This window comes from Cyrtonyx montezumae, unplaced genomic scaffold (assembly GCF_038088225.1).
Source record: "Cyrtonyx montezumae isolate F1298 unplaced genomic scaffold, pur_monq_1.0 scaffold_17, whole genome shotgun sequence".
NCBI classification, from domain to species: domain Eukaryota; kingdom Metazoa; phylum Chordata; class Aves; order Galliformes; family Odontophoridae; genus Cyrtonyx; species Cyrtonyx montezumae.
The window spans coordinates 8,375,243-8,399,104 of record NW_027071903.1 but is presented as its reverse complement, the minus strand read 5'-3'; the positions used below and the strand labels follow the sequence as shown (position 1 = coordinate 8,399,104).

General features: G+C 38.9%; 1 protein-coding gene across 1 annotated transcript in view; it reads left to right on the top strand.

The window, feature by feature from the left end:
• The window catches only part of ZNF536 (zinc finger protein 536), a 267,205-nt gene that overhangs the window by 83,042 nt on the left and 160,301 nt on the right, over positions 1 to 23,862 (top strand). Inside the window, exon 5 of the mRNA XM_065733205.1 lies at positions 19,660 to 21,831. Coding sequence (XP_065589277.1) covers positions 19,662 to 21,831 — 2,170 coding nt within the window. The 5' untranslated portion in view covers positions 19,660 to 19,661. The remainder of the gene's footprint in view (positions 1 to 19,659; positions 21,832 to 23,862) is intronic.

The window sequence follows — 23,862 nt, the reverse complement described above, 5'->3', positions numbered from 1 at the left end:
TTAGGCAAATTTAGGTGTAAATTATACACAGAGCAGTAGAGATGGAGGCAGTGGATATATGATGGGGATAGAGCAGCAGTATTAATGTAGCTATTGTATTAATTCTACTTGGTTATCCCTTCATTTTTTCATTGCAAATATTTATTGAACTGTCCTCTTTCTTGTGTTGGAGTTCTTCCAAACCAGTTGATCTCTTGACTGTCACCTTTGAAGAGTTCCCAAAGGTTCATGGTTCCAGGAGGGAAAATATTATTCAGGAACTATCAATTTCTTGGCATGGGACATCCTATATGATAACAAGAAAACCCAGGGATAATGTCGAAAGTGATTGATAAATAGAAATTGTTATGGGAACATTTTGAAAAAAAGTATATACATATTTTTGATGGCAATCAGTGTTAGTTGCTTCATATAATGAGAGTTGCTTCATATAATGAGCAACTAACAGTATAGAAAAATGCATATGTTGTTTATGAGCACTTTTACTGAGTGTTTGTATTATAAACTTCTGGGTCTATCTAAGCTTCCTGTATATTTTTCCTTCATTTAGGGAAGATGCAGAACTGACTGCAGGCTGGGTTGTAAAATAAATGTGTTTATGTTTGTTTTGCAGGTATGTTACTCCTTGTTATGATATAATTTGTGATTTGAGTAGATGTGGCTACAGCTGAATAGAAATATTAGCATGTTTTGTATGTCAAGGCTGGAAGACATAGAATTAGCCATCCTAGTTTTTCTATTGGCATGTGTTGCATGCACGTTTTGTAACCAGTTCCTTTTTTTCTGCAGAGATGTTTCTGTTGAGAGAGTTTGTACCCTCCTGTGGACATAGTGAGCTGCATCTGCTCCTTCATCCTTCTTGAGATGACGCGTGCTTAGCTACAATATGAGGCAGAATTGGAATCCAATCTTAGCTTGTTGTATATAGCAAATCCAAAAGAAAGCAACGATTTTCAGCGACTAGTTTTAGTCTCTAAAGAAATTAGAAAAATAATTGCCATTAGGAATAATTCCAGTGCATTGTTGTTTTATTACTGATTTTTTTTATCTGTCTTGCATCAGAGTCCTCTGATCAGTTCCTTTTTGTTGCATAGATGTATCCCAAAATGCATTAAGTTGATGGTGTCTGTACCACTGAAGGAAGAACACTGTTGGTAAAATAATGTATGAAGAACTAGGAAGTCCTGGGGAAATTTTTTTGCCATTTGGATTTTTTATTTTTGTATTCATTCATAAAACCTTACAGAGCTGGTGAGTGAAGTGTAAAGAAGGGCTCCTTGTTCTCCCTATCTTCCATCTTCATGCTTCATTTCTAATCAGACATTTATTTTGAGCAGGAGAAAGAAGGGCAGAAGTTTTGTTGGAGTAAGCAAGGAAAAATCTGGAATAGTGTGTTGATAAATGGTGTGTGGCTTATAGTGAAATTACACATAGGTGAATTTTATTTTATTTTTTTTCCAGATGTTTTGTGAATCATAATTTAGAATCCAATGTTGTTTGTTTTAGTTTAGGTTGTTTTTGGTTACTGAGAAGTAATTTTCCAGGGGGAAAATAGTTTATCCAGAATCGATTTTTGTATTTAGTTTCGAAGAGTGCAATGAAAGATAAAGGGTATGGAAGGGTTAAATGAAGTCTTTGCACATGTATGATATGTGGTTGTTGTTTGCATTACTAAGCTCCACAGATCTATGAATTCAGGTTCTGCCTGGAGGTCACATGTGGGTATGAATGGTTGTAAGTAACTCAACATGGGCTTGAACCCAAATTCATTAAGAGTATTGGACTTTCACCAAGTTGGTTTTGCTTTGGGTCCATCATGCATGTTTTTAAAACTTTCATCTCTTGCTGTCCTAAAGCTTATCATTGCATATCATGGACTCACGATTATTTTTTAGCATTTTCACCGGCCTATATTCTATTGTATGTTCAATAGGACTTATATAGCAAAGAGGCCCTAGGGAGATGTCCTATAGCTTGTAATGAAAAATTTAACTCAGGTGTTTTAATGAAAATCTGCCAAAAGAAACTGCACTTTGAAATATCTGATTTTCTGAACCCTGGCAAAAGACTGCAGAACCTAGCAATAAATACTGATCCTACACCCAGGCTACCAATTGTCAGCTGCTGTATCTGTCTCTGTAGTAGCTCCTGCCTCACAGTGTGTGGGAAGCGATGTATTAGTTTAGCCCTAATGAAACCAGTGAAATATATCTTCCACTGAAAGCTGTAGTAAGTTTACATCACATTTGCCAAGAGCGTGTACACTAAAAATTACTGTGAATCAGTTAACTTGTGCTAACATGTTACTCTGATAAGTTGTTGTGAACCAATTTTCTGATCTTCCGTATCTATGAATGTTATGCTGAGTTTTACTTAACTTTATGTGGTTATATTTGAGATGAGGGAATTCAGTCTCTTGCTGTTTGTTATTAGCTATAAGAGCTCAAATGAGATCTGAGCTCCCTTGTGTTAGCAGTAGTTCAGCCAGGGGCTTGGGATGTTATTTCGGTAACTTCATCGTTCTGATTTAAAAGCGGAGGGGAAAAAATAGTTGCTGCTGAGTAGGAGGGGTTTCATGGTCCTAGCTCATTCCCAGTTAGTTCAAGTTTTTGAAAATAATCATATTAAAGCAGATTTTCACTATTTCTTTCAAAAGTAATATATTGTAACTGGTATATTTGTTTCAAGTTTTGCAATAGAGTCGTCTTTGTTGCTCTGACACCACGAGAGTATTTAAACATGTTGAAGCAAAGTCAGTATTGTAAGAGGAAACTTGCTTTGGGAGATAGATGATTTTTTCTTTGCATTTTTACTCTTGATTAAGAAATTTATTTCTTTATGAAGCCGAGTGGTGTAAGAGGAGACTCATATTTGTAACACTGGAAGTAAACCATGTTTTCCTAATGTGTTTACAGGACTGGCTGAACCTTCTGTGAATATGACCTAAAGGGCAGGAGGACCTTTGGTTTCATTTACATAGTTTCAGATTGTCCGGGCCCAGTTTTCAAACCCAATCAAGTTTTGAGAAGCATTTCAAACTTCTAAATTGAATTGAATAGGTGCTTACATTTGGGATGTTTATTTTTTTACCTTTTTGTTTGAAATTGTTAGATCTTGAGTGCATGCAAGTATTTATGTGACTAATATTTCATATTTTATTGGCTAATAGAAACATTTTATTTCATCATCTTTGTTCAGAAGACCAGAAAATTTGATTTTATCAAAGTAGGACATTTGGTGAGTGTTATGGGAGGGGGGGATTTTTATACAAAAGTGCTGTAATTCCAGAGAATAGGAGAAAAAAAACCACTTTTCACGCAACGAAGTATGATTCCCAAGTGAGAATGCTTTTCATTTTTAGTTTTTACTTTTAATAGTGGGGGAAAAAGTATAAAATGGCATTTGAGGCTACAGAAAGCTTATTTCTGAACAGCAGCCAGAGGGCCCTTCCTTAGGGGTAGAAAGGGAGCTGATCAGTCAGTCTGTGTCGTGGGCTGGGGGCAATTCTCAGAGCATGAGACAGAGCTGGGCATCTGTGGGCATGCCTTGCATTGTTCCACGTTGCCTTCTGCCTTAGCACACGGTGCTGGTCAAAATGGATAGAATGGTGATTCAGCTTTAATTACCTATTTCTGAAAGGTTCAACTGCTTTATAAATTAAAGCACACATGATCACTTTTGAGAAGCCTAGCATTGGCACTCTACTGGTTTCCCAGTCTGATAAATAAGAATAATAGTGGTGACCAAGTGTGCAGGTCAGCTGAGCTGTAAGTGTACAGTCGTGAGGACTTAGGCTCTCCTTTGAGAATTTCAGGCAGAAGCTTCTATTAAAGTGCAAAGTATTGTTATTATCTTTGTCCTTTATGCATTTTTAAATAGTACATGATAATCATCTCTGTGAACTCTTAACTATTCATAAAGGTGACTGTCAGTTAGAGGCCTGAACCAGTACTCCGGATCCAAATATTTGAAATGATAGATTGTGTTGTAACCTTCTGAGAATTATTCCTTCTATTATGTAGGAGAAGGTAGGAGGAGTTTCCTTGTAGAAGGTAAGCTTTGTAGATGGGTGATAAGTGGGGTACTTAATTGTTCTGTTGGGATAACAACATCCAAGTATAGAAGAGAAATTTTGCCAACTGAGAGTCCACTTTGGGGGTCTACCCAAGGGAAGCATGGGAGGCAGGGAAGATGAACTGTGCTTGGACACCTCATCTTCATTCTGCCTGGTGTACTGCTGTTGCATTGTGACAAGGGAGCATCTCCTTGTGGGGCCCTGTGTTGTCTCAGGTTATGTCCTTTCCATTCCTCTGTAAAAAAGTTTAAGTATATGAAATTACAGTTAAGGTAGAGAAAAACTTTAAAGCTTTCCCTGAAACACAGAAGTTATGAGAAGTTAATACCAGCATAGTTTGTGTCTCAGTAGAGCATCTGCTTAGTTAGTTTAATGCACATACACCTCTCACTTGCTAAGGACCCTTCCTATTGGATCTCCTTTGACCACTCTTTTTTTCCCCTAATTTTAACCAGAATTTCCTGGATTTAAAAAGCAAAACAGAAGAACTTTCCTATGAAAGCTTTAATCAGAGCTGGCATACATTGATAATTAATATGTGAATTAGGACCAATATTGACCTCTTGCTTATCAGCAATGAATTCAAATCCATGTGCTTCCCAGAGCACGGCAGACGAACGCAAGAATCTCATGCATAAGAGGCAGAGTAGAGATGATAAATCTGGGCAGCATCCTTCTTCCTCGTCACGTGAGCCTGTGGGATCTCTGCAGGTTTTCCCAAGGGCTTGCCAGTGTGAGAGCATTGCCTGTTGTCGCATGTGGCTGCATCCTTTTGGTGTTCAGCAGGCCCTGCCACTCTGGGAAGAGCAGCCTGTACTTACATGCACCAGCAGGCTTGCATCGTTTCAGACAATTTCATTCATGCTGATAGAGGGAGATTCTGGACTCTTTCTTTTAGTTTATTTTAGCCTTTTGGTATGCAGAGTATTCTTTGTTAATCTTCCTTATTTATTTAAATGTTAATTGGTCCTTGTTAATTTTGTTTTCTGTGCTGAAAGCCAAGGTCAACAACGAGTCCTTCCATGTTAGCTCTTAGCATGATTACAAGGTAGAATAATGCATCTTGGAAAAAAAGTAACAAGAAGCCTTCCCTCTGGTTTTAATGTAACCTTTGTGCTAGGTAGAGGATTGGAGGTTGAAAGAGACAGAGAAAATCCATGTTCAACGCAAACTGAAGGGTTTTATTGATTGAAAGGGACTGTTAAGTTAAAAGACAGTTGTTGTGAAAGCAAAATATCACTTGACCCCAAAGAGACGGGCAATTGCAGCCCTGGGGTAAGGTAGAACAACAGCGCTGGTTTGGGTGTGGGAATGCTAAAAGAAGACCTGAAAAAACAGATTTTCCCTTTCACTTCTGTTTGCATTTCCAACTTTCAAACTGCTGTTTTTGTTACTCAAAGTGCAATCACTTCTGAGAACTCCCTTGTTTTTGGCTGGGATGGCCATTTTATGAGATAAAAGTAAGAGGTTTTTCTCTTTTCTAAAACAGATTCTGTTCCATGGGGCAAAACAAACAGAGCTATCACAACACTTTAAATAGTAATCAAATATGTTTTTCTATTTGTATTCAAAAGGGTGGAGAGGTAACTTGACAAGATGAAAGAAGGAACCAGATTTGTGTATTCCCCCCTTCCCCCATAACAGGTATAGAGTTTTAGAAAAGACTTCAAGGCAAAAAGAAAAAAGCATAGAATATACTGTTATGGTGTTATTTTTGTCTTTCATTTTTATGACAACTTATTTGTACTTAAAGGAATCTTTCCAAAGAGTTAAGAAGCATCATTAAATAAAGACTGTGAAATGTGCAATATGGCTTATTTATTTAAATGTTAATTGGTCCAACGAACACTTCTAATTAGCTCTATATTTGCTTAGCAAAAAGTTTTACAAATTCCAATTGTGAAAAGCAGCTATTTTGAGCTGGTAAGCATGTTGCAGAATCAGCTATGATTTTTCTATAGTTCTCAGCCCTTGAAGGCACAATTTAATTTTTCATGTATGCATACTAGCAACGGTAAACACTTGCGAGTGTAAAGAACCTTCTTTAATTAGCTGCACAACAATTAAAGGATTCACAAACTAAATTGAACCCTGTCTCTGTGCTTACTAGCTGAATTCTACCACCTGTCACAACAGCACTTTGTTCAATCTGTTATGCAAAATCATTATAGCAATATAGCTGAGGAAAAAAAAAGAGAAAACAGCAATTATTTCTTACTTTTCTCTTGAATGGGTTATTTTGGGTTATACTGATGTCAGGTTCATTGAAGCTAACCTTTTGAAATCTGTAACAGCATAATACATATATGGCAGGCTTAGAATAGCTGGAAGAATATTTCGTTTTACCCTTTTTAAGAGCAAGTAAGGCACATCCTTAAAGTATGGTACTTTCTCTGATCATCTGAAAAGAAAAACCAACTGTGCTAGCTCCTGCAGCAGACTGTTATTTTTCTTCGTCAGACAAAAAAAAAATGACCAACATCTAATAGTACAACATACTCTTTTATTATTAAAGCTTGTAAACTGATGTGAAAAATAGTTTTAAAAACACCACTGGCTTTGTAAAGTGGGGAAGAGTGGCACTTCTAGCTTCTTGCCTTCTGACATTTGTCATTATTCTTCAGCTCTCAAAGGTATAATAGTTGATAAAATAAAACTCTGTCTGGATTCTATTAATTTATTTATGGGCTAACTTTATTTTTTCCAGAAGTAGTTGGAGATGGTGTTTTATATCTGTGCAGAAGAGTCTTATCTCTTTCCAATTTCTGATTGCAGCCTTTCTCACTGGTGGGAGTGCAGGGCTGGATCTACAGGGGATGACAAGTCCTGGTGGTCTCCGTATGATGGGAGTCGGCCCCCTGACTGTGCCTGCAGGCCTGGCTCGGCACATCCCATGGTTATTGGTGGGGTGGTGACCCAGCTAGCTTCCCTCCTCAGTCATCTTTTGTTGATTAAGGAGAGGAAATAGGTGGAAGCCTGAACCCATTCCCAGCAACGTGGAAGGCTAGCTGCAGGAGGAGGCTGAGTTCTGGGTGGAGGTGGGACCGGGGCCGGGGCCGAGATCTGTAGCCATGGCTTTGGTTACCTGCCTGCTGCTCCCAGTGCATCTGCCTGCCGGGAGCCCTCTGCTGTGCCTCAGAATGCTGATACACTTTTCAGATTCCAGTTAAAATTCCCAGTGAAACCAGCAGCGAGCTCGTTGTGTAACGAGCGTGAGGCTGCGCTTGGCGAAGAAGAGCTGTTTACGTTTCTCTTTGTTGTGCCACGACAGCTGACAGGAATGTTCCCATCGCTGCCAGCTTTCATGCAGGAGAGGTACAGGTACGTTTTGTGCGTGCACCACCGCAGCTGAGGAGCTGAAAGTTAAGCTGCCTGCTGACAGTTTCCTGAAATCATATCAATAACATATTGTTAGCCCTTGTGATTGAAGCTAAAAGAGGCTGCTGTTGGATAAAGGATACATGATACGGGTATTTCATAAGCGAGGGATATAACTGAATAACTCTGCTCATTCAAAGTACTTACATTTTTTACAGTAGAATTTTTATACCGTTGTCCTTTTAGAATATTTCTGGAAAATCTAGAAAGAGAACAAACAAGTCTTTTAGAAAGACTTCTTTTTTTTTTTTTTTTAAATATAACTAGAAAAATAAAGTCAACAGCAAAAAATAGAGCAAGGACTCTATTTTTGTTACTTTATTAAAAATAATAATAATAATGTTACTTAAAAATAGCAATAATAAAAAGGAAACAAGGAAGCCTGATACTTTGATTAAATATGACTTAAATTCTGAGATAATTTTGCACTTGGAGTATGAGAAGCCACATTTGCTGTATGTCCCCCTCACAATTCCTCATATCAAGTAAGAATAGCTGCTCTATTCTGAAGTAGAAAGCAAAGGAGAAAAAAAATCCTTTCAGTTAGGGAGTTGTAGCATCAATCTGTTTGTAAGTAGAGGTTCTCAGCACTGGGAGTAAGCGCGACAGGAAAAGGAATTTCTGTTCAGGCAGTTGAAGCAATGCCGAGTTTCTGTGTGGGAACTCCTGGATGTTCTCAGTGCTGGGGCAGTTGGTGCTCAGTCCCAAATCCTGGGGCTGCTGTCAGTCATGGGAAGGAGCTTGCTCAGGGCCGCACCAGGCCAGCACAGCCTGTTAAGGATATATCGCAGCCAGCAGAGACCATCTCCCAGCTGACTTTGCAACCGTAATTGAACTTGCCAGTGTCTGTCATGCTGTGATTGCATTTATCAGACTTCCTTTGTCAGCTAGGTTGCCACTCACCTATCGGCTGTGATAGGTTGTCTTTCCAGTCGTGGGCTCACAACATTGCAATTAACATCAAAATTATTTAAAGGATTTTTATCCCGCAGATAGCTTTGAAATATGTTACTGTACTTTTATAACATTCCTCCTCCCCCGTATTCATCTTTCTGCTCTGTGTCTGCCAAGTTTCCAGTGCCCTTTTTATTAATGATCAAAATGATTGTGCCCAGATAAAACAGGGGTGCCCAAAGCATGCTTAGGGCTAAGCTTGTTGGGATCCTAAGGTCACGCTGCTGTTGCATTGAAGCATACGTTCCATCTTACCACAATCAGTGCTTGCATCTCTGCCTCCTTTGATATGAACACTGCGTGACCGTGCTGTTCCTGTACTTGATCTTGCAGCACAGTGGTGGGAGGAAATTCCCTGTTCATGTACCTGCTCGTACCTCACTGCATTGAACGGTACTGTGAAGATGCAGCCCTTTTTTATGGTCACTTACCTGACATCGTTTTCACTTCCTTGGCTTAATCGTGGAACAGTTATGACTGTTCTGCGCCATTGTTCAGAGGAAGAGGCAGCATTATTGTGCTGCAGAACAATCTGTTGTAGACAGGTAGAGAGAATTTAAAAAGCAGCAAGGGAAATACAGGGATATATCCCCAACTCAATTGCTTTTCATATAGATTGTCCTGGCTGGGACTGTCTTTTTGTTCAGGAAGCCATCAGAGAAAAAACAACAGAGTGATTAGAAGGACTGACGTTGGAAGTGTTTTATCCCTTCTCTGAAATTACAGTCTGAAGAACAGCTTGTTTTGTGCATATTTCCTGACCTTGGTGTAGATATGATTACAGCAGTTAAAGAATCAGGCTGACGTGTTGTTGCGGTGCACAGTGACTGCTAACCATACCCTTCAAGCCTAAACCACATCTTGGTGTGAAAGCATCATGCAAGGTGCTAGATGGCTTCCTGAGTTACCAAGCCTGTGACTCTGCCCAGGCCAGTAATCAATTAGTAAAGTTAAATGGCAGCAGTCATAATGTTTTGTATCAGTAAAAGTGTGTGTGGACCAGAAAACTAAAAGATAAAGGACATTTGTGCTTTTGGTGTTTTATTTTTCATGGCTGGTAATTAAGTATATTGTTTCTATTCTTAGTCTAAGTTTTGAGTTTCCTCATCTGTTTTATTCCCCTTAATTCTGCAAGGAGTTTGCTCTTTATGTTTTTCTGGAGAGCACGCAGTATCTGAGTAATGTTTGTTTTCATTTTCGTTCTTCCACCTGCCTCCCAACATCCTTGCCTTTTTCTGTTTCATCTTTCACTCCACTGAAAGGAAAGCTTTCTCAAATTTTTCATTTTCCTGGAAATCAGTATTAAAAATGGCTAATTAAAGTCACTTTTACCTAAGAATGACTGTTGCCCTCTAAATTGCACCTTTTTTTTTTTTTTGAAACAAAGTCCATGTGTTATAGGGAGAAGGAAAATAAATCAATTGAGATGAGGGAAGAAGGTGTAGAAGGCAGAAACTAGAGGTAGAAGGGATTAACAGCGAAGAATCTCAGTCGTTAACCACCAAAATAACCCTACATAATATTTTAACAAAAAAATTATGCTAAAAAATCTATCATGAATTGAAAAAAAAAAAAAAAGTCTTTACAGCAGTCAGTTGCATTTGCTAAAAGAAAGCTAACTGGAATACTGGACTAAGCAATGGCAGTCAGAAGTTCTGTATGCTGTCCCTGATTTCTCCACAAAGAATATGCCATGTATTTAAGTCAAGATACATGGTGATCTTTTTCCGAAGTGGGATGTGGACATGATCAGTTAGGGGTACTCATTTCAGTGGTACTGAAAGTTAGTCCCTTCCTGGCCTAGGAAGCCATCCAGGTGCACTGGTATTGCACAAATTGCTTCTGATTTTTCAAGTATTTGTATTTACATTATGTTAAGCTGTTGATTGTTTCTGCGTTCAGCAAAGGAATATGCAGAAGATACCTTCTCTTTCTCTCACTGTGCTGCTCACAGCATGCTCAGATGTGAATTACAACACATTACTTCTGCAAAACTCTTTCCAGTTGTGCAGTGTAGCTCTTTGTATTTTCTATGTATGTTAAGGGTGGAATAGTAGAGATTTTTTTCCTGTTGGTTTGTCTTAAATATACTGACCTGAAAGAATTAAGTTATTTATCTTTTCATTATCCTCTTATTATATCTTCACCTTTGTTGCCAGCTCGGCGTCATTGGAGGTAAAATAAACACAGTGGTATTATATATGAGTTTCGACAATATATATGTTGTCACGTATGATCTCGTTCAGGTGTAAAAGGTTATGTAAAGTTAGTGTGTTCATCCTTCCTCTTCCTTTTGTACTTTTGTACTTTTGACCAACACTGTACATTTTCGTAGGCACATACTTTGTGTCGACGTCACTAGAGGTGGGCTGTGTATTCAGTGATGCATTGTTGTGTCCACTAACTCAATAGAATGCACTTTGGAGCATCCTTAATTATCCTAAAAACCATTTTGTGATAATGAAACCAATAGACTTGGCTGACATCTCTGTGATATTATTTGGCATGCCACATATTTCTGTTTCAAATATAAATTGGTTAAAGCTTTTTCAAAACATTCTCTCAATTAATTCTATACTTGAGACATCCTTTACCCTCCTCCCCAAAGCTATCGTAAGTATTCAGTTATTCTTGTTCAGCACATAGATAGTGTTGGGTATGGACTGTAATTTGACAGAAAATAGGCTAATCTTTTGGTCTTGTAAATCCTAAAACTACAATTGAGTGTACAGTGTCTCTCCATATAACTAGGTCTTTTGTTCCACCAGAGAAAATTACTTAATTTGTTAAGAGTGTTTTCTTTTTTTTCTTTTCTTTTTTTTTAGTGGTTTAACTGCAACAGTCTTTACCTAATAGACCTGGATTTGCAGGGAGGTGATTAATGTGAGTTAAAGGATCCCTGTGACATAGGACTAAAGGGCAGAATTACTTTGTTGTTGTTGTTGGCAGTCTCACTTGTGCAATTTTCATTTCTACCCAAACCAGATTTCGGTTCTTTTACATAAAGTTAGAGTCTAATTGGACGATATGCTTCTTGTTGAAGCTCTTGCTATTCAGCAGTAGCCTGTTTCTGCATTTTCATTAGGAATGTATGTCTTTGTCCCTTGAAATCCATCTATTTATTGCAGTGACACCTACTGCTGAGAGAGCTGATCCGCAACAGGATCGGTTGCTGTTAAACTTGGCCAACAAGCAGCTCATGACTCAACCAGCAGATGTTTCTGTGACTCGGGTCAGGGGGAACTTATGGACTCGCGTTTTTTTCCGTTACTCCTAGCATTAAATGCCAGAAAAGTCAACACTAGGTACAGGCAGTTGACCCGACCAGTGGTAGGAGGAACTGAACTGGGGCCCCGAGGATCCGCAGAGACCAAGGCATTAGGCTGTTGAGCCACTGTGCTGGCTCCAGGCCAATAGTTTCAGACAACTGACTATCTGATTGCATGCCCGGATTTTAGTAACGATTTTACATACTTATTTGATGATTTGTATCCAAGCTTATGCTTCTGACAGGTGCCCTTGTGAACAAAATCTCATGGGCTATCGCGTATGAATATTTCACAATCAATCATACTTTGATCTTTGGGACATATGTGCATTTGACATTATATTTAGTTGTGTGCAAAACCTAAGTCTAAGCCTTTGTGAGATGAAAATAAAATCATCAAGCCCGCATTAGAGTTTTGGATTTAAATTGTTTCAAACTATGATTTGAGTTCTGTGGTCTTAACTCTTCTTTCTTCATCTCTTAGTAATCAGTGCAGAGGGCCTGATGCTCCTGCCCTCCCCCAGCTGAAAAACACTGCCTTCTATTGGAGCTTGCCTGTGTGAGAAACGCAGGATTAATAGGGTCAACATTATGGATATTTTAATATTATATAATGAGCTAGAGAACAACAGATTTCCAGTTTGGTACAGTGTCCTCAGATGAGAATGGAAGATTCAGAATTTATTTCATACTGTAAAAATGACAAAAAATAAAATAATAGATATTCTTTGCAAAGACTTACAGGCATTAGATTATTTTATTTGTACCATGTGATACTGGAGTGGATCATTAAAAGCTTAATTTTAAAGTTTTTTCAATCTGAGGTAGATGCCAGCTAGATTAATTAATGTGAGTGATCAGATAGGAGCAACAGGAGATTGATCAAATTGGAGAGAGTTTAATCAGTTGTATACATTCCAAATTACATGAAAATAACAAATTTACTCTTAAAAATGCTGTTTCTAAAATAACAGAAGCTTTAGTTTAATGAAGAATTCCACAAATCAGGCTGCCATTTGAATTTAGGTATTATTCTTATCTTTACTTTTGTCATAAGGAAAATACTAGGAAAAATAAAAAGGATCAATGCTTATAAGCTAAAAAATAATGATCCCAGATGCAACCAATTCTTGAAAAAAGAAGGATTTTTTATAAGCTACTGAACTTTCTGTACCAATTATTTATCTTTCTCTTCTTTGCATCTGACTTCTTAAGTATATGCAAGTGAAATAGAATAAATAAGAAGGAAAACAGATTTTGCTAAGTCACATGCAAAGTAGCAATAAATCAAACAGCTTGTCTGCATTCTTCTAATCTTTCTATTCTAATCTGTGAGTGAGATTTATAAATGACCTCTCCTCTCCTCTCTGCTAGTCTTCCTAGATTGTGATCACAAGCAGTTCACAGTCATCCACTCCATGGGTGCTACCAGCTAGAGACTGCTCTGGTGATTCATCTTCTACTGATCAGTTATCAGTCCAAAACACTGTGCTAGCTAGAAAGTAACCTGCAGATGTAACAGGTATTTTAGAAAGCAACTGTCCTCTTCAGTTGGGGCTGCAAGCGGTACAGGCTTAGCAAACAATTTGCTGTCTGTTAATGACTTCTGAAACGTGGAAATCCCTGTGCTAACACTTCTTTAAGACATAAAAACTTGTGGAATGAGTTGGTTCCATTGTTACTAAAGGAGTACTTTGTTTTGAAATCAATAAGCAGCTTGTTTAAATATCAGCATTACAAAGCAGCTTCAGTTGTGCTGGGTGCTGTCCTGCTACCTCCCTGTCAGTGTGGCTGGGAGATGGGTGCTGGCTCATCTGCCCGCTTCCAGCCTGGATACCAGGACAGCGGGGTGCTGCTCAGGTCAGGTTGGCTTCAGGCTTTGTGAAGATCCTGCTCTCACCTCAGGTTTTACTTTGATTCTTAAGATGCTTCATATGTTTTGCAATAACAACAAAACTTAAGTGTGGTAATGGGATTAATAGCAGTAACTGATTACCAGGATAGCCTTAATAATAGCTAAATAAACACAAAAGGGTAGGACGTATTACCTGTAGCCAACTTTTCTCTTAAGGTGATCTGTTACACTCCAGAAACCATGTACTTTTCTAATGTAATTACATTATAACCTACTTAACCAACCAAAAAGAATAATAATAATAAAAAAGTGAAAAAGGGAAAACTGCATTGAGTTCATTGGAGTTACTCTGTTTTACGTAAGTACAAATGAGAATAGAATTTGTCCTAATGTTTATTCCATGTTATCAGATTGGGTAATGCTGTCCTGGTGGTATTAAATGCAGCTGATCTCTCTCCTTCCCTTTCATGCACACGTTTTTGTTAGAATTTAACTATTTACATCTGTGTCTCTTAGTATTGCCTGCAAATCAGTCAAAGAAGAGTAGGTCATCTGTGCTGCTCTGCTGTTTATATATTAATCATCTGGCAAATAAACCACTCAGTATCCTACCCACCTCAGTAATATTTGTGATGTAATTTGTTTGGATGCCCAAATGTCACCAGCGTTGATTGTAAGAGACAAAAAAAATGTACTTGCTCAGCACACCAAGCTCTGGGCTAAAATGTAAGCATGAAATCTCTGGTTTATTTTTGTAATAATGTTTACAGCTGTTTAATGACCCTGAAAGGGTTCAGTAGTCTGGTGTTCTCTATTTCCTAACAGGAGTGTATTATGCTTATAACAGCTTTAGTTACACAGTTTCTGCTACAACAATAAGAACAATATTTTATAAAAATACAATATATATTTCTCAAGTTTCTCAATGACACCTCTTTATGAGTTGCTAAGAACTGAAATAATCTGTACTGAAGTATTTAGAATTTCTCAATGGACCACAAGATAGTGTAGATATGTGCTTTTTTCTAGCTAGAAACATAAATGCCAGGTCTGTATTCTGAAAGCATAAGTAACAGTATGTATAACTAACTGCTCGGAGGATCAGGGCCAGAGCGAGCTTGTCGTCTAAACACGTGAGCTTGTAGAGCATTACTTTGCTTACTGAACTGTAAATCTTTTAACTAACCTAATCTAAGCTATAATAACAGCACAACAGTGTTTTTGAAATGACTGTTTTCTCTACAGCAGCGAAAAGGGAGATGCTTTAGTGTGTGTCCGGTAGGAACGAGCAGGTGTAAATGAGAGCTGAATGTGGTCCATCTGTTTACAAAGATAACAGGTGTGTGGATGCATATATGTATAGGTGCACAGATATGTGCGTGCATATGTTTGCATGTGTTTGTAGGCATGTATTTATATTTCAACTCTTTTTTTATTCTACTTGCCATCTATTTTTTTTTCTCTGATTCCAGCAAAACGAAGCCAAGCTTCTCATTTTACATTAATGTAGTTGTGATGACAGGCATTTCTGGCGTCATAATTGGTTTTAAATTCCAGTAATCCATTTCAAATAGTTAAATAAAATCCGTGTGTTCCATTGAAATGGCTAAAGTCAGAACTTTCGTTATTGATCTCACAGAAAAAAGTCTTGAGGGCAAAAATATGAGTCAAATCAAAATAACTATTAGTATCATCAAAGAGACTTGAATGTCTCACTTTACCTTAATGCGGGAGATGAGAGAGTATTTTCATAATGTATGTGTCCAGTTGTGAATTTCCTCAGCTGAGGACCCTAGTCATAGAAATAGGGAACTGTATGCCTTACGCAGAGGACGGCTGTCCTCCCTCTGATGGTTCATCAGCTTCTTGTTGCAGACTTGTTCCTGCTGCTGCTGGAGCAAAGGGCTTGTTTGGGTTAGGAAGGCCACCCGTGATCAACTGATACCAGCGTGTGCAGTCTTGGGGGAAAGTGTTCTGACAAAACACTGGAGATAACTAAAGGCCAAAAATAGACCATATAAATTTCAACTTATTTTGAATTTCTTAACAATCTCAAATTTGATTTGTAGTTGAGTTTGTAAACATGTATTAACTGCAGGGAACATTGTGCTTCTGTTCCCGGCGCAAGAGATGGCAGAACGTTCAGTGTTTTCCTTTTAAGAGACATCAGAATCAGGAAGAGTGTAGTAGACGATATATTTAAAAACAGAATGCTAGAAACTTCAGCGCTCAAGAAGTACCTATAAGTGATCCTTTGTGTCTCCTCCTTTTGTTTCTGTCAAGTAGAGGAACAGGGAAATTAATATTCTGATATTTTTCAGGTTTTAAGTGGAAATAACGCTTTATCACAGGCACAAACATATTGTGTATGAACTGAATAGACATTATTTTTCCATTTGGGTAATTGTGACTTTTTAGGAAAAATAAAATCACTTTGGGCAAAAATTTCAGATGCTAAGTGAAAATTATGTTGCTGTACTGTAGCTTCTTGAAGGTTTGAGTGGCTGTGACTCCAAACAGATTTGTTGGGACAGGCTGTTCTGCAGGGCTTCAGCTTTTATGAAAGTTTGTTGTCCAGCTTTCCATCTCTCGTCACCATGGCAGAGGTGGGGACCTTGAGCTGCCTGAAGCAGGAGAGCAGCAAGTAAAGACTCAGAGGGGCCCTTTGTCCCACCTGGGATAACCCATCTGGTCAGAGAGACAGGCGGGGATGATGGATAAAGAGGGAGAGAATGAAATTGCTATTTTTTTTTTTAGATAAATTAGACGGATTAGGTTGGGTTATCTAATTCATAATGGAATGATAGATGAGGAGGAGTTTTATTTCTGTGTTGTGTGTGGATAGGAGATGGGATTTGGGTAGGTTTTGCTGTGAACTCGCTGAAGAATACTGAGAGCCTGACTTATGTGAGAGCTGAATAGTGCCCAAATGCACCAACTGGGAGATGAGGGAGGAGAGATTTCACATGGAAATCCTTTGAATGCCATAATTATACTGTGCAACAAAACCAGGTAGAAGTATGACAAAGAAGAAACAGTCTGAGCCACAGGCAGGAGACAGGAGTACAAGAAGATGAGGCAGATGAGGATGTGAATACATTTTAAGTGAAGATCTGTAGCATTTTGAGATTGCCAGTAGCTGGATCCTGGTAACTAAATGGCTGATCAGAGAGAATGTGGCACTTAGAAGAGGTTGTTTCTCATTAAACAGCAGCTTTGCTGACCTTCCTGAGTGTTTAGTCTAAAACATAAAATTTCCAATGCCAAAAGATAAATGTGTATGTGTCAGACTCCTCAGAACTGATTTTAAAACAGTAGTTTTTAAATGAAAAAAAATATTTTTTCAACTTATCCTGCATCATATCTGTGTTGTTTTCTAGGTGGTGGAAAGAAAATACTAGAAAAAATTAAGTTATTTGAACTGTACCTACTGCTGATACTTTAATAAAGTTGTATTTGAAAAAGAGCTACAAAATAGCCTAAAATCTCAACTGCAACTCCTCTCTTCAGTCCAAATATCTATAGGTTTGAACTGATGCTTAGGGTTAAACATCAGAATTAATAGTCTCCTCTGGGATCTGTCAGCATTTCCAGACTTTGATAGAGCATAAAATGCTAAAATTAACTATCCAAACCTTCCTAAGCATGTAAAAGCACCAGCTCCCATTGAGGTCAAGTGAATAAATGAAATTCAGACTGAATTTTTCAAGCTGTTACAGAATAATGACAATCCAGAAAGGCTTTACCAACCCTTCTTCAATATATGTGTGTGTCTGTATATGTAAAATGGATTGAATTCTGAGTGGTCCTGTGTGGATCCAGGAGTTGAACTCAGTGGTCCCTGTGGGTCATCTCCTACTCAGGATATTCTGTGATTCTGTTTTGTTTAACTGTGGCAAAGACAAGTAACACTTGTGGTATGCACAATCCAGATAGAAAGTGTATTTCTGTGTTGGTGGGGTTTTTTTTGTTTGGTTTTTTTCAAGGTGTTGAGAGAGTTTGAAATCTCAAGTCAACTTCAGGCAATGCTAGGCCTACACACTACAGCTCTGTTGGATGTTTAGCTGATCCTTTTGAAGGTGCAATTTGGTTTGTTTCAAAAGTTAAGGCAGCTTTCAGAAAGTTAAAAGAATCTGTTCTTATGTACCTACACACAGTAAACTTGCATGAAAACCAGCAGTTTTATTCATTTACTATGTGGCCTTGAGTGAACTCCTGACTTAACCATGTTCCCCTATCTTTGAAAATCAGGCACTTCACATCAGACTTAAGCACAGTCCTATAGCTTATGTGTATAAGCCTTTTCCTTTGATATACTCAATTCATTAATATTTATACACAGTATCATTGACAGTGTATAAATAATGTGTCCCTGACGCAACACCTAAAAGTGAACAGTGTTTTAAAAAAATCTGCTTACGTGTCATCAAAATTTTGTGGGTCATGAATACACAAATGAATATCTATTTCCCCCATTTTTTCTTGCAAGATCTGCATTGTATCTCATAACCTTATCCATCCATCAAGATCCAAATAGGTCTTCTCTGGGAGACCACCCAAGCTTGTTTAAGGCCCTGATCCCGCAAAGACTTAAGCATGTGCAGAACTTTGCTTTCAAGAGTCATCCTTTGAAGTCCAGTGGACTACTCCATAAGCACAATTGCATGCATTTAAACTACATGCCAGATTTGAGCCTCCAGTTGTCCAGAAAATGACCGGTATGAAGCGGCATGAGAAATGCTGTCCTCCTGGAGTGTGGAAGGCAGAGTGAGTCAGTGCTTTTGGGAATATAACCTTACAGCTTCATATTTTTTGAGAGTTATTAATATAGAACTTTTTATTTTAAGCTGAATTTTACAGATACTTTATTTCTTTGTAGTATAGAGAAGTGGCAAGGATAGAAGATTATTGTGGACAATTATGCAGACCAGAACTGAGCACTTGTGTTTAACAAACAGCTTTGAATTCTAATTTTCTGCAGTATACATAGTCTGGGTACAATTTGTAGTCATTACTGTGTATTAGGAAAGTTATTAAAATTCTTAAACTTGTTGAGGCTTTCCACAACACCTTACCCAGATTTTAATTGGTTTTATCTAGTTCCGTAAGAGAGCTCTTTAAAACAAATCAAAGTGCCTTAAATCATATGTGCTACCCGTTGAAGGATAGAGATATTCCTCTATAATCTGGAAGTTTTCCTAAGAAATGAAATCTGAAGGTTCTCAATGATGAATTAAGAGACTTGGCAGCAGATAATTTATGTGCCTTTTGATGGGCTCAATTTCAAAATGACAAAATAACAATGTTTTGTAACAGAAGGGTTAAATCTTAATCTCAGAGGTTTACAAAGCTGCTAGTCGCAGTCTCCTTAAAATTTAATATACCTCGTTAATGCTTACTTGCAAACACTGAAGGATTTTTATGATTATAATCATGTGTTACAGCACCTAGTACTGTTTCTAAGCAGCATACTAATCAGCTTAATGAGATATTACTGCACTTTTTGTTGACTAAAGCAAAATCCCTTTTATTGTTCTAAAGCTTGTCCTTTACTTTATTTTTTCCCAAAACATTATCTTGTTTTATTGTACACCAGTAAATATCATACCATCGTTTTTTGTCAAATCATAAAACTATCTTTCTCACTGTAGAATGTGTAATATATAGAATATGGTTAATGGAACTGAAAGTTACAAATGGATTTCTGTTTTTGTTGGTGTTATTTTTTGTTTGTTCTTGTTTTTTGTTGGCTTTTCTGATGGAAATGGGAGAAATGCATAACATTTCTTTTAGTATAGATTTAGAAATGTAAACAGGTACAATTTCACAAGAAGAAAGACAAGGGAGATGGTAAAAGCCCTTGCCCCTTCCGTAATAATTAGATTTTGAAATCGTAGTATAATTCTAAATAGTAATTAATGTTTATCAGTAAACATGCAGAATGATGAAAGCACATATATGATCACAGTTGCATAGCACACTTGGCATTTAATACACTTTTTATGGTTTTTACACTAATTCCTTTGCATTATTACGAATAGGTAAAACAGAAAATGCAAATTGTATGTCAGTGATTCAATGCTTGTAACTCCTTCACAGTCTGAATCTAAAATATCTTCTGATTTTCAGAGATGGAGGAAGCTAGTTTGTGCCTTGGTGTTTCTTCAGCTGTGCCAGAAGCTGACGCCCATCTCAACAGCACTATACTCAATGGGCAGTATTCAATGAGCCAGAAGCTGCACCAGATCACTTCCCAGCTCAGCCATGCCTTCCCAGAGCTCCAGAACAGGCAGAATCCAGAGGAGAAGGCATCAGCACCACTAGAAGACAAAAGCCACATGTCCATAGCAAACCAGCCCATCAGCAGTCAGATGGCACTGTTAGCAAACCAGCTCAACAGAGAGGTTGACACCAGTTTGAATGGGCGTGTGGATCTGCAGCAGTTCTTAAATGGACAAAACCTAGGGATTATGTCTCAGATGAGCGACATAGAGGATGATGCCAGGAAAAACAGGAAGTACCCATGTCCCCTCTGTGGAAAACGCTTTCGGTTTAACAGCATCCTGTCGCTGCACATGCGCACTCATACTGGAGAGAAACCGTTTAAGTGTCCATACTGTGATCATAGAGCAGCTCAGAAGGGCAACCTGAAGATACACCTGCGTACTCATAAACTTGGAAACCTCGGCAAAGGTCGTGGAAGAGTCCGAGAAGAGAACAGACTTTTACATGAGCTGGAGGAGAGAGCAATTCTTCGGGACAAGCAGATGAAGAGCAGCCTCTTGCAGCCGCGACCTGATGTGAAAGCACAGCAGCATACTCAGCCAATGCCTCTTGCAAATTGCAACTTGTCTGTGCCAGCTAATCACAGCACACCTGATATTTCAAACCCTGTTCCCTCTCCAAAGCCGGTGAGTGTCCAGGAAGAAGTCGTTGCTCAGACAGCTGGGTTCCGATGCACATTTTGCAAAGGCAAGTTTAAAAAGCGAGAAGAGCTGGACAGGCACATAAGGATCCTGCACAAGCCTTACAAGTGCACCCTATGTGACTTTGCTGCCTCGCAGGAGGAAGAGCTGATCAGCCATGTGGAGAAGGCTCACATAACTGCAGAGTCAGCACAGGGCCAGGGCTCTAACGGGAACGGGGAGCAGTCCACCAATGAGTTTCGCTGTGAGGTGTGTGGCCAAGTGTTCAGCCAAGCCTGGTTCCTAAAAGGCCACATGAGGAAGCACAAGGATTCCTTTGAACACTGCTGTCAGATCTGCGGGAGGCGATTCAAAGAGCCTTGGTTCCTTAAAAATCACATGAAAGTTCACCTGAATAAGTTATCTGTCAAGAACAAATCTCCTAATGATCCCGAAGTACCTGTCTCCATCAGCAGTATGTCCCAGGAGGCTCATGCAAACTTGTACTCGAGGTACCTGTCCTGTTTGCAGAGTGGGTTTCTTCCTCCCGACAAAGCGAGCTTAAGTGAACAAAATCAAATCTATAACAAGGGAGACATGCCCATGAAAGAGAAGGAAGTCTTGGGAAAGCTCCTTTCACCCATTTCTGGCATTGGCCACAGTATTGCTGAAGGGGATAAACACTCTTTATTGGGCTGTCTCAATCTGGTGCCTCCTCTGAAATCCAGCTGTATAGAAAGGTTACAAGCTGCCGCCAAAGCAGCAGAGATGGATCCAGTAAACAGCTATCAGGCCTGGCAGCTTATGGCAAGGGGAATGGCCATGGAACATGGCTTTTTGTCTAAAGAGCAGCAGATACAGCGCAGCCATGAAGACACTTTGGCAAATGCTGGAGTTATGTTTGATAAGGAGAAGCGGGAGTATGTGTTAGTAGGAGCAGATGGCTCTAAGCAGAAAATGCCTGCTGATTTGGTTCACAGCACTAAAATGGGCAATCAGAGAGACTTGCCAAACAAACTAGACCCTTTAGAAGGCAGTAGAGATTTTTTGTCACATGGTATGAACCAGGGACTCGATTACAACTTACAAAGTCATGGAAACGTAAAAGAAAAGCCAACTGAATGCCCGGACTGCGGGAGGGTTTTTAGAACATACCACCAAGTGGTTGTGCACTCAAGAGTCCACAAAAGAGACAGGAAAGGAGAAGACGAAATAATCCAAGGGAGTCTTGATGAACGTCGTGGGTCTGGCAGCGATCAGGAGTCGCAGTCTGTCAGCAGGTCGACGACCCCAGGCTCCTCCAACATTACTGAAGAAAGCGGAGTAGGTGGGGGTCTCTCGCAGACGGGGAGTGCCCAGGAGGACAGTCCGCATCCTTCCTCACCTTCCTCTTCAGGTATGATGACTTCTCCTTCCCTCTCTGCACTGAAAGCGTAGTAGCTCTGTTTGAAATCACAGCAGCAAAGTTGTTTATGCATTCTCTGGTTAGGTCGTTTTCTAACAGTCCACAGAGACGTGGTGTCATACGCCAGAACATCTGTGTTTGGGTTCCCTCAATGGCTTCGAGGTTAATTCTCGGTTCACCCTCTCTCCCCTCCAAGGGCAGGTTTCCTAGCCTTTCAGCTGCCGTTTCAGCCACGCCACGGGCAGCAGCATGCAGGGTCTGTACGTGCACCAGTGGGAATGTCACGGCAAGGGCCTCTTCCTCCACATTTTGGAGGACTTTTTGTTTTCCTCTTCTGTTCACGGTTTTTCTCTTGCAGACTTTTCTCTTCCCTCCACATAAAAGGTGGAAGACAAATGCCTTCTTTGAGCTCTAGGTCAGAGAAATATGACTAATAAGAAGTGTGTTGGCTAACTTCTCTGATTTCCCTGATTCCCACAACCTTATCAGTTGCTTAGCTGAAATATTTGCTTGCACCTGGCCACTGGATTGATTAAGAGGAGATTCAGGAAATACAAAGCACTAACTTTTTGACAATCTTTTAACTTATGTGCACATTTTAACATGTATGAAACCTTCTGCTTAATTTGCATCTGTTTGGGAGAGCAGGAAAAGTAGAAATTGAACTGAAACATTTTAATTGAACCGTATGTCTTGTTAACTTGCTGTGTATAAAATGGCAAAGCAGATAATATTTCTTTGGAGATGTCTATAAAATATTGAGCTTCCTGGTACAATTTTTAAAGTTACTAGCCTATGACTGCTGAAATAAAATCTCCAAGTAATAACAGGTAAGATTTCTGGCCTCATCTATATTTCCAAAGTCACTTACTAATGGATAGTAAATTGAAAGTTATATCTTCAGCCCTTTATAAAGAAAGCACCTCACTAATACTGTAATCATTCTGCAAGTCTAACAACAGAGGAAATCATGCCATAACAAATACTCTGTTACTAATGGCAACATTGATTTCTGCAATCAGCCATTAAGTCTAGAAAATGAAAGACAGTTTGAGGTACCTTAAGGCATTACATTGCCCACTGTTAAAGAGCTGGTAGCAGGCTGTGGAGGGTAATTCTTTGTAGTTTTTCTTCCCCAGTTTCGATAAATATTTTAGTATCGGAGGCAATTCACTGTTACAGTTATTAAGTATGTGCCAGTTTATTTTTGTTGTTCTTGTCATGCTCCAGTATACTCTACTTCTGAGGCCAGATTAATATAAAAATAAAGCGTTAGTTTGCTGGCTTATTACAAACCAGTAAAGAAATTGTTAAGACACATAAATCTGCACTCCACATTCCACGGATTCCTATAGTACTTAATGCTGTTGTTTAAATACCCATGAAACACACTGTCTACTCTTAGAGTCATAGCGTCGTTTACAATTTATTACTGGTGAGACACATTACAAAATTCTGTGTAGGAACAAGAGGAACAGGCGAGAGCTAATTTCATACTATATTTAGTTGTTTGGAGTGTTTTAAGAGGATTGAAAATATGTCAGGATGAAGGTTATTTTTGTGACTTTCACTTTTAAAAATCCTAAACGTGGGGGGGTGCCGGGCAGTAATGTTTTCTTCAGTACAGAAAGCATCACTTTTGTTTTGCAATGACACAGAGGGAAACAAAGTGTCTTTAAACCAGTTAAGTTCTGCCCAAAGCCTTCCAGAGCTATCTAGAAAAGTTTTCAAAGGAGGGACTGAAGACTGAGTGCGGGTGAACTGGTACAGATTTAAGAGGATTCAAAACAGTGCGTGTGAAAGTTGGTGTGTTTTGAGTGCCCTGAAAACTTTAATTCCGAGTGTTCTGGTTCGTTTAATGCATTGTTACGGGAAGCTTTTCTGGTCATCGGAGGCAAAAGATAACACTGCAGTGTCGTTGTCTCTTTGGCCACTAATTTAAAATTATATCTGATTTCCATTGCGATGTATTTAAACTATTTATTTTCATGCCTGATACATTTGGATTGAAGCAGATGAAAA